This window comes from Rhinoderma darwinii, chromosome 3 (genome assembly GCF_050947455.1).
Source record: "Rhinoderma darwinii isolate aRhiDar2 chromosome 3, aRhiDar2.hap1, whole genome shotgun sequence".
Taxonomy (NCBI): domain Eukaryota; kingdom Metazoa; phylum Chordata; class Amphibia; order Anura; family Rhinodermatidae; genus Rhinoderma; species Rhinoderma darwinii.
In genome coordinates, this window is record NC_134689.1 from 105,137,116 (window position 1) to 105,154,187 (window position 17,072).

At 42.5% G+C, this 17,072-nt stretch overlaps 1 protein-coding gene across 1 annotated transcript in view; it reads left to right on the forward strand.

Moving 5' to 3' along the window:
* PRELID2 (PRELI domain containing 2) overlaps positions 1–17,072 on the forward strand; it is a 95,100-nt gene that overhangs the window by 21,690 nt on the left and 56,338 nt on the right. Inside the window, exons 2-3 of the mRNA XM_075856533.1 lie at positions 9,301–9,358; positions 10,462–10,535. Coding sequence (XP_075712648.1) covers positions 9,301–9,358; positions 10,462–10,535 — 132 coding nt within the window. The remainder of the gene's footprint in view (positions 1–9,300; positions 9,359–10,461; positions 10,536–17,072) is intronic.

Here is a 17,072-nt window from a genome sequence, read left to right on the forward strand (position 1 = left end):
ACATTATCGCTTCCTCACGTCATCTCCTGTGAAGTACTTAATTTTCTCCATGTGATTGCGGCATCCTGCAAATAACCACAATAGACACACTTCCAATCGCAAGATCCCTGGGCCATTATTTTCAGACCTTCTGCAGCTATATAAGCACTTCTCTCATGTAACGCTCAGAGCTGTGGAGAAGAGAGCCTACTGCATGCAAGAACTTACAGCCAACGCAAATTACAGCGAACAAAAAGCCAAAGGAATCCTTCTTAAAGCGTTGACTTTAGTGGAAGAGCTTTCCTTTATATGTTTGGTCATAGATATGAGAATGAAAGTTCTGGCAATTACAGTTCCTTATTTTGTTGTTTGAAGTCCTTAGGCAAACAAAATGGTATTTGGTACAAAAGTGATATCATTTTCAGTACTAACAGCTAGTCAGGGAGTTGACCAGATTACCAAAATGCTGTGCAAGGGAAGTCATGGCGAGAAGAAGCATTAACACACCGTCTTACCATAACTACTTTCTTTTTCTATTTAAAGGGAACCTATTACCAGCATTTCACCTATTGAACTCTACTCACACCTCGCTGGCCACTCACCCCTGCTGTCAAAAGTTCATTGCTGTTATCCTATACTCCTCCTCCGACTGTAAATAAGTCTGCAAACATTTTGCGCCTTTTATGGTAATAATCCGGCAGTCTTGTTCGTTCCTCTTCTTATGCCCGCCTACTGCCAAAAACTGGCCCACCCTGAATGGCAAAATCTCGTCTGAGATAGCGCGCATGCGCCCGTCATTTAAGGTCCGACACCCTTCCCTTCTTCGTCCGGGCCTCAAATCTAGTTACTGCACATGCGCCACTATGGTGTCCCTGTTGTGCACCAGAACAGGACATCGATGCACAAGCTCGGGATTCCGTGTGCTCTGGGGGGAGCCGAGGAGTTGTCAATCAAAAGTAAGGAGGTTGGGTTAGCTTGGAAAGGCTTGAGGAATGAAGACATGACTCTCGCTCATTAGCATATGATAGTGTCACGGTCACAGGGTATGTGGACCCAGTAGGCCGCTCCACCGTAGTGGAGAGGCAGCTGACCAGGTCACAGTCTATATGAAAGTCAATAGTAGATAGTAACGCTTGGGTACCTGAACTAGTCCAGACGGTGGCTGTGGCTTCAGCACGGATGGAGGCCGGTGCAGCAGGTAGCGCCAGACGTGGCGGGCAGTATCTGATGTGGCAGAAGACACTGGACGTGGCAAACGACAGCAGGTGCAGTAGACACGACTCCAACACTGGTAGGCACTGGAACAAGAACAGTACGGGACACAGGAACAGGTAACGGTACAGGTAACGACTGGAACGGGAAACACTAAGGGACCATTTGCAAGACAAACTGGGATAAACTAACAACGCTCCGGTAAGGATCAGGAGGGCTGGGGCCTTCTTATAGACCAGGCAATCATGGCAGTTGATGATGATGACTATTTCCTTTGTGCACGCTTGCCCTTTATGGCCGGGCACAAGCGTGTGCATGATGCACCCTACGGGACACCGCAGAACGGAGTGGAAGTGAGCGGATCAATGGCTGCGGGTGTCGGGAGGTGAATTAACCTGACAGCCCGCGGCCATGGACGCTACATACGGGAACACTAAAAAACTGAATACTAAAGGTATAGAACCTACTTAAAAGATAATTGTAGGTTACATAAAAATGATTTTTCACCCACTTCCACCAGTTATTGCTGGTTTAATAGGTGAAATGCTGGTGACTGGAGCAATTGTTGAGCTGCTTGTGAGGATTGGATTTTTTAGTGAAAGTTTAACAATGCAATAGTCAAAGGAAAAAAAAGCACATGGTCATATCTGGTAAAAGACCGTATAGAACACCTACAGAGGGAGGCTCCACACATTCTTTGGATATTCATTCATGCGCATAGATCCACAAAAAATGTCACAACAGTGGCAAGCTTTTACTCGGGGTGCAAACCCATCTCCCAGTAGGTTTATTTAACTCCACTGACCTAGACCGACCTGCAGCATACAATGGCAGCACTAGGAATTGATGCTGATCCCGGCCTTCTCTTGGAAAATTGTAAGTTACATTACTAATCCCGAAACTGACGTTTTTAATAGGAATAGGTTTGGAACACTAAAAACCAGCTCCATAATTGCATGCTGGTGGTTTAGTGGCTCAAGACCTAGTAGCAGGTTCCCTTTAGGGCGTATACCCGCTACTAACGTTTTACGTAGATAGGTGATAAATATTAAGTAGGTGGAGATCGGAGCGTTGGGAGCCCCCAGCTTACTTCCTCTTTCCATATCTCCCATAGCTTTGTATGAAGTGGACCGTACAGATGCTTGGTCATTACTCCATCCAACTCCTCCCTACTGATGGCCATTCATCGGAAGAGAAATGGGAGTACCCGAAACTAGCCATCGATCTATGGGGGTTCTAGCAGTCGGACCCCCACTAATCTCACATTTATCACTTGTAGGCAGTATTTGTTAATACAACTAAAAACATTTGAATGTTGTACAACTGACTTTCCAAATATAGCAGGCCAGGGATACCAAATAAATACCTAAGGTCTCACTGCTCGATGCTACATCGTATTGTGAAAGGTTAGAATCTCTTGGTGGTCACACATGGATTTGTCGGGAAAAAAAACAACCAAAAAATACACGGATTTGAGTGTTTTTTTTAACTTTCTTATTTCAGTTGTAGCATTCTTCTTTTGTATTCTAAATTTGAGTTTAATTCCTTTTTTATATCATCTACTGTCACTAATGAAGAAGTATGCATTCTATCATTCTCATTGCCTTTCTGGCACCTGATAACTTCTTCAGTTAATTAAATGTTATACTCCGTGTGACCATTAGGTGTCACTGTATCCATTGGAAGTCTGACTTTAAATTACCGCTAAAACTAATGTTATGAAAAGCTTTTTGGAGGAATGAGTGATGTATTCCATTTTGAGCTTGAGCAGTATTTAAAGAGCTAGTCGTTTTCTGATGATCCATTCCACTGTCTATAGAGAAGTATAATTCACCCTGAACATCGTAGTGGTTGTTACCGACAGGCATTTTACTATGGACTAGGGAAAAGCTAGAAATGATAGCAGGATTTTTTATTTTTTTTTGCAAAATAGATCCCTGTGGTATATTTTGCAACTTTACCTAAAAATGAGAGCTGCCCTGATTTTACCAACAGTAAAATTAGTCATGGAATCCCACCACAAATCACACATCTACTTCTGAACAAAAGAAATCCAAGACCGACCACATCCTCTTTATGTGATCTCACATAAATATACAGGCAAAGAAGAAACTTTCACATCCTTAGGCCCCATGCACATGACCGTATTTTTTCCCTCCCGTAAATACTGGCCGTAAATACGGGTCCGTTGTCACATGTTTTGAACCCATATTTACGGCCCCGTGTCCTTAAATACAGGTCCGTTGTCATACGTGTGAAATACGGATTTGCGGACCCGTTAAAAAAAGGGGGCTGGAAATGTCACATGATCGCTCAGACTCCATTTTCTCTGCTTCTACGCAAACGGGAAGGTACCCGTGGCCAATAGAAGTCTATGGGCCCGTAATTACGGACGTTTTTACGGTCGTGTGCATGTGGCCTTACATGTAGCTGGGTCATTATCAAGCTCGACCCAGCTACTTGTAAGGGTATGTTCACACGCAGTGTTTTCAGACGTAATTCGGGCGTTTTACACCTCGAATGACGCCTGGAAAAAAACGCCCCTAATACGCCTACAAACATCTGCCCATTGCTTGCAATGGGGTTCTACAAACATCTGCCCATTGCTTGCAGTGGAGTTTACGGTGTTCTGTTCCCACGAGGTGTAATTTTACGCATCACTGTCAAAATACGGCATGTAAAAAGACGCCCGCGAAAAAGATGCATGTCACTTCTTGGGACGTTTTTGGAGCAGTTTTTCATTGACTCCATTGAAAAACCGCTCCAATAACGTCCGTAATATACGCAGCGAAAAACGCGAGTTGCTACAAAAACGTCTCAAAATCAGGAGCTGTTTTCTTCTGAAAACCGCTCCGTATGAACTGAGAAAGCTCCCAGCGCGTGTGGTTAACTTATTCATAGGGCCCCATTTACCTGCCGAATGACAGTGTTTGTTTGGCATCCGCCGGGCCGGTTTGCATCGGCATACCTTTATGTGTAGGGAAGTGTAGTCCGCTGCATTTTTCTATACAGAGGCATGCCGTAAAAATGCGCATACTATGCGGTATGTTTTTTTTCAATTGGCACCTATAGGCGATACATGCCGCTGTATGACTATACAGTGGCATATTTGTTCCTTCCATTGGAGGTATACGATAGGAAATACTCCTGACATATCTCACCGACAGAAGGCACAAACGGTATGTGGACAGAGCCTAAGGCTAGGTTGACACCACATTTTTAACATACAGTTGAGACTTAGGGTATGTGCACACACACTAATTACGTCCGTAATGGACGGACGTATTTCGGCCGCAAGTCCCGGACCGAACACAGTGCAGGGAGCCGGGCTCCTAGCATCATACTTATGTACGATGCTAGGAGCCCCTGCCTCGCTGCAGGACAACTGTCCCGTAGTGTAATCATGTTTACAGTACGGGACAGTAATTAGTGTGTGCACATACCCTTATAGATTTTTACTTCAAGCAAATTTAAACATACTAGCAGAAAAAGATTAAGTCAATATAGTTAGAGGCTGGGTCACCAGATTATAAGTGCCATATCTCCTACATAATTAGATCGGTGCTGTAATGTAGATAACAGCAGTGGTTTTTATTTTGAAAAACAATCATTTTTGAGCAAGTTATGAGCAATTTTAGATTTATGCTAATTAGTTTCTTAATGCCCAACTGGGTGTTTTTTAACTTTTGACCAAGTGGGCGTTCTAAAGAAGTGTCTGACGCTGACCAATCAGCGTCATACACTTCTCTTCATTCATGGCCAGCTTCTTTCACTGCACAGCGTGATCTCGCGAGATCACGCTGTTCTGTCATCCATGTCCGTCTGTACTCACAGCATGATCTAATGCTAAAGTTAGTATGGGAGATCTTGCGAGATCACGCTGTGCAGTGAAATCTGGGCTGGAATGAAGAGAAATGTATGATGCTGATTGGTCATACACCGGTCTTTACAACGCCCGCTTGGTCAAAAGTAAAAAAACGCCCAGTTGGGCATTAAAGAGGCTCTGTCACCAGATTTTCAAACCCCTATCTCGTATAGCAGCAGATCGGCGCTGCAATGTAGATTACAGTAACGTAAAGTTATGAGCATTTTTATATTTATGCAAATGAGCCTTTCTTAAGTACAACTGGGCGTGTTTAAAGTTAAGTCCAAGTGGGCGTGTATTGTGTGTAACATCTGGGCGTTTTTACTTCTTTTACTAGCTGGGCGTTGTGAATAGAAGTGTATGATGCTGACGAATCAGCATCATCCACTTCTCTTCGTTAACACCCAGCTTCTGGCAGTGCACAGACACACAGCGTGTTCTCGAGAGATCACGCTGTGACGTCACTTCCTGCCCCAGGTCCTGCATCGTGTCGGACGAGCAAGGACATATCGGCACCAGGCGACAGAGGCTACAGTTGATTCTGCAGCAGCATCAGCGTTTGCAGGTAAGTCGATGTAGCCTCTGTCGCCTGGTGCCCATGTGTCCTCGCTCGTCCGACACGATGCAGGACCTGGGGCAGGAAGTGACGTCACAGCGTGATCTCTGGAGAACACGCTGTGTGTCTGTGCACTGCCAGAAGCTGGGTGGTAACGAAGAGAAGTGGATGATGCTGATTCGTCAGCATCATACACTTCTATTCACAACGCCCAGCTAGTAAAACAAGTAAAAACGCCCACTTGTACTTCACTTTAAACACGCCCAGTTGTACTTAAGAAAGGCTCATTTGCATAAATATAAAAATGCTCATAACTTGGCCAAAAATGCTCGTTTTTGAAAAAAAAAAAAACTTTCCTGTAATCTACATTGCAGCGCCGATCTGCTGCAATACGAGATAGGGGTTTGAAAATCTGGTGACAGAGCCTCTTTAAGAAAGTAATTAGCATAAATCTAAAATTGTGCATAACTTGCTAAAAAATGATCGTTTTTCAAAATAAAAACCACTGTTCTCTACATTACAGTGCCGATCAGATTATGTAGGAGATAGGGCACTTATAAACCGGTGACAGAGCCTCTTTAAAGCCATTGGCTTCAATGTAAAAAAAATAAAAATAAAAATATACATCTGGATAGTCTTCTTTGTTTTGTTTTTGTTTTTTTGTTTTTTTTTTACAGTAAAAGAAAAATGTAACCTGTTGTACTTTTTAACCATTTCAAATACACGTTTTGTAAATGTATTTAATTATAAAGCATTGTAAGGGCTTGTTCACACGCAGTGAATTTGCTGCGTTTTTTCAATCCGGAATTGCGAAGGGAAAAGGAAGATCAAGAAAAAAATATACCGTATTTTTTGGACTATAAGATGCAGTTTTTATCTTAGAATCTGTGTTGTAATCTTCTGCTGCTTCCGATGTCCTGAAGGCAAACCGCTTGAGCTCCGTAATTCAAAGGTCCTTGCAGTGCAGTGTATTGGAAGCTGCATGTCCTGTGCTGTGTGTAAAAAATCAGTGTTATCTGCTCACTAAACAGTCACATCTTAGGCTATATTCACACGACAGTGAAAAAAAATTACCATTAAAAACTCATCAACTGTCAGTTTTTCATGGCCGTTAAAAAAGCTGATGAATTTCATTGGTCAGGCTTTTTTTGTCCCAACCCCCTGAAAACACCCACCTTCAGGCGATGCCGCGCGGCCTCCCTGCCCGCGATGCCGCGCGGCCTCCCTGCCCGCGATGCCGCGCGGCCTCCCTGCCCGCGATGCCGCGCGGCCTCCCTGCCCGCGATGCCGTCTTCACGGGATCTGCGAGGGCGACGCGATGACTTTCGACCACAGTTCCCTTGCAAATACCCATGTCACAGATCCGTTAACGACAGCCGTTAAAAACTGATTCATTGACTTCTATGCGGGCCGTCAGGCCGTTAAAACGGCCAAAAATAGGACATGTCCTATTTTTTTGGACTGCCATTATTCACGGGCTGTTAAAAAACCGGCCATGTGAGTACACTCATAGAACATCATTGTTCTGAAAACGGACGTGCGACGGCAAGGACCTTCTAGCCACGCCCCCGCCTATGTACAGAGCAAGAAGAGCAGATTCAACACCATTAACCCCTGCCTCTCCACACTTCTGATGTTTGGTGAGTTCAGGGGTGGGTGAGAGCACTATAGCTGTCAATATCTTGTATTTCTGTGACTGACATTGTTATGGGGCACTCTGGCTGGTATTGTTATGGGGCACTCTGACCGGCATTGTATTGGGGCACTGTGGTACCCTATTGTCTCAATATTACCCAGGAAATGTACAGTTCTAGGCAAAACCTTTTTATTTCATTTTTTTGATGCTACAAATTATGGGTGCGTCTTATGGTCCAGTGCATCCTATAGTCTGAAAAATACGGTAAAATTTAAGAGTGTGAAAGGGTCCCAGCTTCCAACCAATGCCACTACAAAGACATGTCGGGTTGCTTTGGTATAGGAAGTATACAGAGATTCTTCTATTGGTTTACATATTTTTAAGAACACGTATTTCTCTGGCATGGAGTGCTGTTTATACAGTAATAACATTGTGCAACATGTAGAAATGAAAAAATGGTTGGCACTGCCTTAGCTTGCAATGTCACAGACTCTGTGCTTCAGCTCGCGGTTTGACAGCCTTTGTCTGGCGGTGCTGAGTGCATGTTGAAGTTAGTTTCAGCAAATGACAACATGTAGAAAAGAAGGCTGCACGGCACTCACCATTTGCAAAAGGTTTCTCTTTATTACAAGATTGAGGCAGGCAACACGGGATTCAAAAGACCACAGAGCCGCTTGGAATAAAGAGAAACCTTTTGCAAATGGTGAGTGCCGTGCGGTCGTCTTTTCTACATGTTGTCACAGTAATAACATTGTCTGTGGTGCTGATCATGGTATTAATCACATCAAGTATTCTAGATGAAGCTTCTATTACTTGCTCATGTCACTTACCTACAATGAGAACAGATAATCATGGCCTCTCGTGTCCCCATGTGGAGCTTTCTTCAGGTTTTCAAGGCTGCTGTCAGATGCTCTATAAAAAGTGTTCAATTAATCATCAGACTATGCCCCTAGGTATACAGTACATTAGAAAGCAGCCGTGCCAATGCTACTCGTGGACGTCTTTATTATACTTCGATAGATCCAGACTATCCTACCATCATGAAAGTTTTCAGCTCTGTTTCTATATATCATTTCACATATGTAGTAAATAAAGTTTATTATAATCTAGTATAAGGAATAAGTGCAGTAGTTGACTGTAGTTACCAATCCGGATGCTGCTTCTGTTCTTTTTAAAGAAAATACTTTCTTGAGACATGCGAGCTTGAATCTGATTGGTTGCTTTGGGAAAACCACTCCACTTTTCTATTACAACTTCCACCAAAGTTTACCGTCTCTTTACTCTGGGGCTTCGTTACAAGGTTCGGATAGCACTAGGTAATGGCGTGGGTGCATTGGTAGGGGCCCAACCCGATCCAATAGACAAAAAGTACTATGCACTCCAATATGGAGTTATTTATCCAAACAAATTTATTTATAGCCAGTGACTGCAACGTTTCGGTCAATACCGTGACCTTCCTCAGGCACTTTCATAAATGCTTTATCCTGAGTGGATGGCGCTGTAAGCTTGGTGGGTAAGGCTATGTTCACACGGGGTATTTTGCCGAGTTTTTTGACGCGGAAACCGCGTCGCAAAACTCGGCAAAAACGGCCCGAGAACGCCTCCCATTGATTTCAATGGGAGGCGTCGGCGTCTTTTTCCCGAGAGCAGTAAAACTGCCTCGCGGGAAAAAGAAGCGATATGCCCTATCTTCGGGCGCTTCCGCCTCTGACCTCCCATTGACTTCAATGGGAGGCAGGAGAAAGCTTATTTCTCGCTGTTTTATGCCCGCGGCGTTCAATGGCCGCGGGCGAAAAACGGCGCGAAAATCAGCATGCAGGGAGAGGAATATCTGCCTCAAAGTTCCAAACGGAATTTTGAGGCAGATATTCCTCCCCCAAAATACTCCGTGTGAACATAGCCTAACTTGGCGCCTCACTATTATTTGTATATCCAAATTAATTATTTATTTTCTAAACAGCAGGTGAATGCATATGCCAGTCGCTTAATAGTTTATCAAGCAAGACCCATACTATGTATTATTTACAAAAATATTCTTTTTGTTTCTTTTAGTATCCTACTCCTTTAGAGAAAAACGTAACTTCAATCACAACTGTGGAAGAGCAAATAGGTGAGCATTTATAACCAGCTTCGATTTACTCACTGGGTTTTTTATTCTAAAACTAATGGGAATATAAATGTTGTTACAAAGGTTTTAATGTACTTTTAAAACAGAAATCTAAATGTAATTGAAAATTGTATTATGTTTTGGGAGGCAGTACAATCATGTGTAGTGATAGGTGCCCTTTAAATATCCTTCACTATCATGTGGTACATGCTGTCCGATCTGCCGGCATTATGTTATAGAGCAGAGGAGCTGAACAGATTAATATATAGTTTTGTGGGAAAATAATTAGTATAACTTGTAATTTATAGATCTAAATCCCTACTTTCTCTAGTCTTATGACTATTGGGCAGATCTATTCAGCGGTTGACCGCTATCTCTGTATGCATGGTCACGTGGGGAGGGCTGTCCATCATTAAGTGAGAACGCCCTTTGGACTCCTAAGCCCTGATAGAATTAAAGCTGTAAATTTCAAGTTCTACCAAGTCTTTAACCACAAAACAAAATATATCAATCTGCTCAGCTCTTCCCGCTCCATAATATGCTGCCTGCAAATCAGACTGCAGGTTCAACATGACATGTTCCCTTTAAAGAGCGTACCTAACCTTTCAGATGACTTTCAAAATAAGTTGTCATATGTGTGTACATGAGGGAGAACGCTATTTCTGCCATTATATGACTTGTGTTCTGTAGTGTTCCCCTCTGAGGACGTATACGTCTCAGTTTTGCCTGAGCTAGTGATGAAGCCTTTCTGCTTTCATGTCTTCTATACACTACACACATAGAAGAGAAACCTGGTCTCCTATCTCTATCTATTACATATATAGAAACCATCGGTGTCTCTCTATGCCTCTCGTACTCTGCTCCTGTGTCCTACCCCTTCCCTCTACATAGACATCTATTGGATGCTGTAACCTGATCCTTCAGGGGGGGGGGGGGGGGTCCTTTATAGTGGAGAAAAAGGCATTTTTCTCGAACAAGATAAATGACAAAGCTTTTTATTGCGTGTCCTATTGATTCTTGCAAAGTTTGTTATAGTTCGTGACCATTTACCACTAACTCCTGTCTGTTTCTCTTTACCTGAAAAAAACAACAAAAAACAAAAACAGACCCAGCGACAGGCGTTGTATATAGACGAAGAATTGCTACCTGCAATAATGTCATTCCATCCTTTCTGAGAAAGGTAATTTATGGGTTTGTTTTATCTATCTATCTAATCTATCTCTACCGTATTTTTTGGACTATAAGACGCAGTTTTTAGCAAGAATAAATCTTTCTAAAAACTCCCTGCGTCTTATAGTTCGCAGTCAAGGGACCCGGCATCGCCGGGCGTTATGACCGCTTCATTACTTAACCCCTTCCCGACCCATGACGTGCCGGCACATCATGGAGCTGGAGGGGGTGATGTATGGAGCGGGCTCACGCACTGACACGCTGCTATAACAGCCAGGAACAGCAATTTCGCTGTTCCTGGCAGTTTAAAGGGGTTGTGCCATAAAACACATGTATCCCCTATGCACAGGATAGGGGATACATGTGTGATCAATAAGGAGAACGGGGACCGAAAGTTACCAAGAGCGCTCCATCAGAAGCTGTGACTTCCGTGTTCTGTGTCTGGCAGCTCCATAGAGATGAATGGGATTCTTCTGCACATGCGCGAGCGGCTCTCCATTGATCTCTATGGAGCTGCGGAACAGATAAGCCGGACACAGAACCCGGAAGTCCAGGCTTCTCATGTAGCGCTTTGGGTGACTTTCGCTCCCCTGTTCTCCTTATTGCTGGGGGTCCCAGCGGTCGGACCCACAGCTGTCTCACATGTAGCCGCTATTCTGTGGATAGGGGATACATGTGTTTTATGGCAAACCCCTTTAACTAGTTAAATGCCGTGGTCCATAGCGACCGCGGCATTTATAGGGGTTTTTCTATGAAGGACATTTATGACATATCCACAGGATATGTCATAAATGTCAGATAGATGCAGGACCCGCACCTATCTCTAGAACGGGGCCCCCTAAACCCCGTTCTAGCTTTCTGTGCTCTCCTGGCCACTTGATTACATGTGGAGTTACTGAAACAGAGTAACTCGCTGAGCTACGCTGTTTCCGTAACTTCCATAGAACTGAACATTCGTTACGGAAACAGCGTAGCTCGCATGCTACGCTGCTTCCGTAACTGCCATTCACTACTATGGGAATTTGGGAAACGGCGTAGTTACGCTGTTTCAGTAACTCCACATGTAACCATGTGGCCGCTGGTTCAAGTCCCCTAGAGGAACTAATAAAATGTGTAAAAAAAAATAAAATAAAAAAAAAACTTTTCCCCTTTTTCCACAAGCACACTGTAAAAAATCAAATAATTTCATCCCGCAACAAAATAACCCTCACACCGCTCAATCGATAAAAAAAATATAAAAAAAGTTTTGGCTCTCAGAATGTGGTGAAACAGAATAAATGATATTTTTTAACAAATAATTTTTTTCCTATTTTCTGTTGTCTAAAACCTGGATGCGCCTTATGGTCAGGTGTGTCTTATAGTCCGAAAAGTGTGTGTGTGTGTGTGTGTGTGTGTGTGTGTGTGTATATATATATCTATCTCTGGTCGCCATTTTTGTATATGTATTTATTTTTTTGCCAGAAGCAAGTCACTATAGATGACATTAGTATAATAAATGGAGCATTTTATGACGCATTAAAAAGTGGTGTCCCTTGGTACCTTTAAAATGCTAGCTTTTAAGATTTATACATACGTTTTTGTTTTTATCCTTTTTTAGATATTTTTGAAAAACTCACATCTAAAATGCCTACTATTTAGGCAAAGTCTTATGTATTTTCTTCCTAAGAAATTGACTCTTCAAAGCCGTTTTTGTTAGTCAGAGGAAGATGTACCTGTTCTTCAAGGTGAGGAGACAGCCAAAGAAATCTCCATATCTTCGCTTGTTGCACTCCTATGAATCGAGCCTGGTAAAAACAGTTTTTACCATAATCGGTCACTCATAGAAGTGTATGAGGCCTTTACTATACCTGTGTATGCCTCCTATTTTACACGTAGGCATAAAGTGCTTTGTTTGTTCTATTGTATGCCATGTGTGCGGTTCTTTTTTTTTTTTTTACCCTATAATCATTGTAATATGAGGCCTTTTAAAATTAATCTATGTAATGGCACTTCTGGGAACCCCTCTTTGACATCCATGCTCTAATAGGGCATATGGATGGGGTCCACAGTTATGACCACTGCTTTAATTGCAGTGCCAATTTTCTCCTGAAATATAGCAGCACCCTTAAAGACAACATCATCAGAGGATATAAGATTGTTTGGAAACCACTTTGGTTCCATGGTGCTTTGGTATGTAAATCTTTGTACAGCTCCGGACGATACAATGCGGATGAATACGTGTTGGAGGACGTGTTGCAGAGAAGAACATTTTTCTGAGGCTGAAAATAGCATTTGTCATTTCCAGATGACCTTATGCTTGTTAGTGCCTCATGGTGTATGTATGTGCATGGTTGTATGTTAAGCTTACCTATTAACAAATAATTTAGCACACACAGTAGCTGTATAATATCCCCTCAAGTCACCCAGTTACTTTTATGCATTTATTTCTCGTTTAAGGCTATGTTCATACAGTGCAAGTTTGCTTCAGGTTTTGTATGCAGTTTTTTTTTTTTTTTTTTGGGTTAAGCCAAAACCAGAATGGGATCCAGGATAGCAGATCTATTAGGCTTTTCTATTATACATTTTTTTTCTGTTTAAGTTCCGTTCCCGGTTTTGGCTTAAAAAAATACATGCAATTCTGCACTGTGGGAACAAGGCCTTATACTTTGGACAACGGCTCTCCATATGTCTTATTAGGATATTTGGATGTAATAGAAGGGGTCCTTTGAAGGGAGATAACAGGGAGCTGCTGCAGAAAACTTTTCTGGGGGACCGCTGCCATGTGTTTATGCACAGACACCCATTCATTTCAGTGGGTGCGTGCAGAGCAGTACTCTAAGTGATAACAGGTAGTCCCTGTAGGACCAGCGCGATGTAAAGGGGCTTTTCAGCATAAACTACCCATCCGAACACCCTGTTTTATTAGTTGGATAAGAGTGCACACTCGTTCTGTGTAAAATAGAGGTTTTGTGTACTGGTGGCCAATACATGTATTTTCTCTGTGTAAATATCAAAGCCATACAATGTGCAGGCATACAATTTCTGTTTGACTTTTTCTTTCATGCGTCATCAGTCCAGAGAGAGTGGATTTGAAAGGTAGGAGAATTGTGCCGCTACCAATTGCCGAGTTCTGCCTGTCCATGTCTTGCATGCAACAGTTGGCAAAGGGGGTCTTTTGAAATCCATCATTTTAATAGGCTATAACCAGCTGGAAGCAACTCCAAATGAATCCTGGAATGGGCAGATAATTTACTTAGCATTTAGCAGTAAAGGGAATCAGACTGGAGACTAAGCAGTTTGCATAAATCTTTAAACATTTGCATGACCTCGCCATCATTTGTTAAGGTCATTGAGTGCATATGAATACCAAGCGCTAACAGCAGTCGGTCAGCTTTCATCATTGCTTAACTAGTAATCCTCGAGTCTAATTACAAGGATGAATACAGATTATTTTCTCCACATCTCGTATTCCATCAGGTCACACACAGAAACAATTTGCATTTAGAAAGCGCCTTTTATCCAGACAGTCTTACAAAGCACCTGATTATGATATTTGGGAAATATATAAATTGGTAAAGAGTGAAGTGACGTGCCTACAATGTGCTCTGGAATACTGATGTACCGATATATATCCCAGATAGACACTAAAAATATTTTGCGTGCACTAGGATGATAACTATAGGCACTGTTACAGACCCAGGTCGTGTAAATTGTCCATTGTGGAAATCCTGGTAGTTAAAGTTCTTGTATAAGCTCCAGAAGGTATACAATTATTCCATTCTAAATTCTATTGAACAGGGAAACCCCACATGACAAACAAGCACCTCTACTCATGTGATTGGCTCAAAATATAACCATGACAAGTATCACCACTCCACTCCTCTGGGACTCCGGTCTTAGAAGCCCTGGGGCCATGTTTAAAAACAAACAAAACACAATTCCGAAATAAAAATTATGTGGATAAATTGTTTCAATTCTGACCTTTTAATCGCAGAACTTTGACTTTTTATCTTAGTTGGGATGTTCTATTTTTATTATTTTATTTATTTTTTAAAATGGCACCAGATGACCAATCATCTTCATTCGCTGTATTTCTCACCATTAGATAACTTAGCTGAGTAGTTCTTTTATACAACTGTTTTTTTTTAATGTTTTATGCTCTCCAGAAGAATAGTTTCTTTATAGACAGTCGTTCACCTTTCAAATATTCTGGATCAGAGGAATTTCCTCTTTTGTGACGGTAGCTGTATACTAAATGTGACCATGTGTAATTTAAAGAAGCTCTGTCACCACATTAGAAGTGCCCTATCCTCTATATAATGTGATCGGCGCTGTAAGGTAGATTACAGCAGGGTTTTTTATTTAGAAAAACGATCATTTTTGACGGAGTTATGACCGATTTTTAGCTTTTATGCTAATGAATTTCTTAATTGACAACTGGGCGTGTTTTACTTTTTGACCAAGTTGGCGTTGTGGAGAGAAGTGTATGACGTTGACCAATCGGCGTCATACACTTCTCTACATTCATTTATTCAGCACATAGTGATCTTACTAGATCACTATGTGCAGCCACATACTCACACATTAACGTTACTGAAGTGTCTTCACCGTAAATAGACATCCCGTCCAACCAGGACTATGTCTATTCACCATCCCGACACTTCGGCAACGTTTGTGTGGCATTTACAGCACAGCAAGCGTAACCTCGCTGTAAACTGTCAAGTCACACACAAACAATTTTCAAGGAACAAGGCAGCACATCCAAAAATAGGAATTTTATTTACCCACAAATTTGATGTTTCAGTCCAGCAGGACCTTTCTCAAGCATGGACTGACTGCTGGACTGAAACTTTGCATTTGTGGGTAAATAAAATTCCTATTTTTGGATGTGCTGCCATGTTCTTTGAAAATTGTTGTTTCCATTTGTGGAACCTTGGATCAGGTTCCTGTAAAGGCTTGCACCCATTATATTACATCAAATATTCTCTCCGGTGCTGTGATAATCTTCCTTTCTTCAGGGATTGTGAATAGACACCCCGTCCTGGTTTGACGCGATGTCTATTCACTGTCAGGACACTTCAGTAACATTTGTGTATGTGGCTGCACATAGTGATCTAGTAAGATTACTATGTGCAGAGTAAATGAATGGAGAGAAGTGTATGACACTGATTGGTCAGCGTCATACACTTCTCGCCACAACACCCACTTTGTCAAAAAGTAAAACACGCCCAGTTGTCTATTATTAAAGTCATTAGCATAAAGCAAAAATAGGTAAAAAATGATTGTTTTTCTAAAAACAAACAAACACTGCTGTAATCTACATTACAGAGCCGATCACATTATGTAGAAGATAGGGCATTTAGAATGTGGTGACAGAGCCTCTTTAACCCCTTCCCGCCATTTCACGTACAGTTACGTGATGGGAGATGGCCTTTTCCCGCATCTCCACGTAACTGTACGTGATGGAGATGAAGCTGGCTCAGGAGCTGAGCCAGCGACATCACCGCCGGGTGACAGCTGTATGTTACAGCTGGCACCCTGAGGTATCGGCCAGGACCGGAGCTAGCCTCCGAGCCGACCGATTAACCCCTCACATGCTGCGTTCAATAGAGATCGCAGCACGTGAGGAGTTTATAGCCACCGGCACCCCAGCAACGTGATCGCTGCGTTGCCGGTGGCTGCAAATGCGTTCGGAGGGGTAATACTTACCTCCCGGTCCGCCAGTAACGGAATCCTCCTATGCCCCGTCGTCGGCGGGGCCCAGGAGGCTTCCGGTACCATCGGCAAGATGGCGCCGGCTCAGCTTCCGGCTCAGAAGCTGAGCCGGCGTCATCAGCAGTGGGTGTCCGCTGTATGTTAAAGCGGACACCCCGATCTAACGCCAGGAACCGGAGCTAGCTCCGATTCCTGGCATTAACCCCTTCAATGCAGCGATTCAATGCAATCGCTGCATCAAAGTGGTTTGTATGCAATCGGCAGCCTTGCCATGCGATGGCAAGGCTGGCGACTGCTACTATGGCAACAGGATGCCTAACAATGGCTTCCTATCTGCCATTACGTTAGCCGATTAGGCCCCGCCCAGAGGCGGAGCCTGATCGGCTTGCTGTCAGTGAACAACTGACAGTTATAATACATTGCACTACATAGGTAGTGCAATGTATTAGAACATAAAAAAAACAGTTGGACCTTGAAGTCCCCTAGTGGGACTAAAGAAAAGTGTAAAAAAAGTAAAAATAAAAGTTGTAAAAAATACAATAAAAGTTTCAAATAATAACACAAAACACAATCGCCCTTTTTCCCTTATCAAGTCATTTATTATTGAAAAAAAATGATAAAGCCATACATATTTGGTATCGCTGCGACCGTAACGACCTGAACTATAAAAATATTATGTTATTTATTCCGCACAGTGAACGCCGTAAAAAAAATAACAAAAAATACTGACATAATTGCTATTTTTTGGTCACTTTGTCTTCCAAAAATTGAAATAAAAAGTGATGAAAAAGTCGCACGTACCTAAAAATGGTACCTATAAAAACGATAACTCGTCTCGCTAAAAACAAGCCCT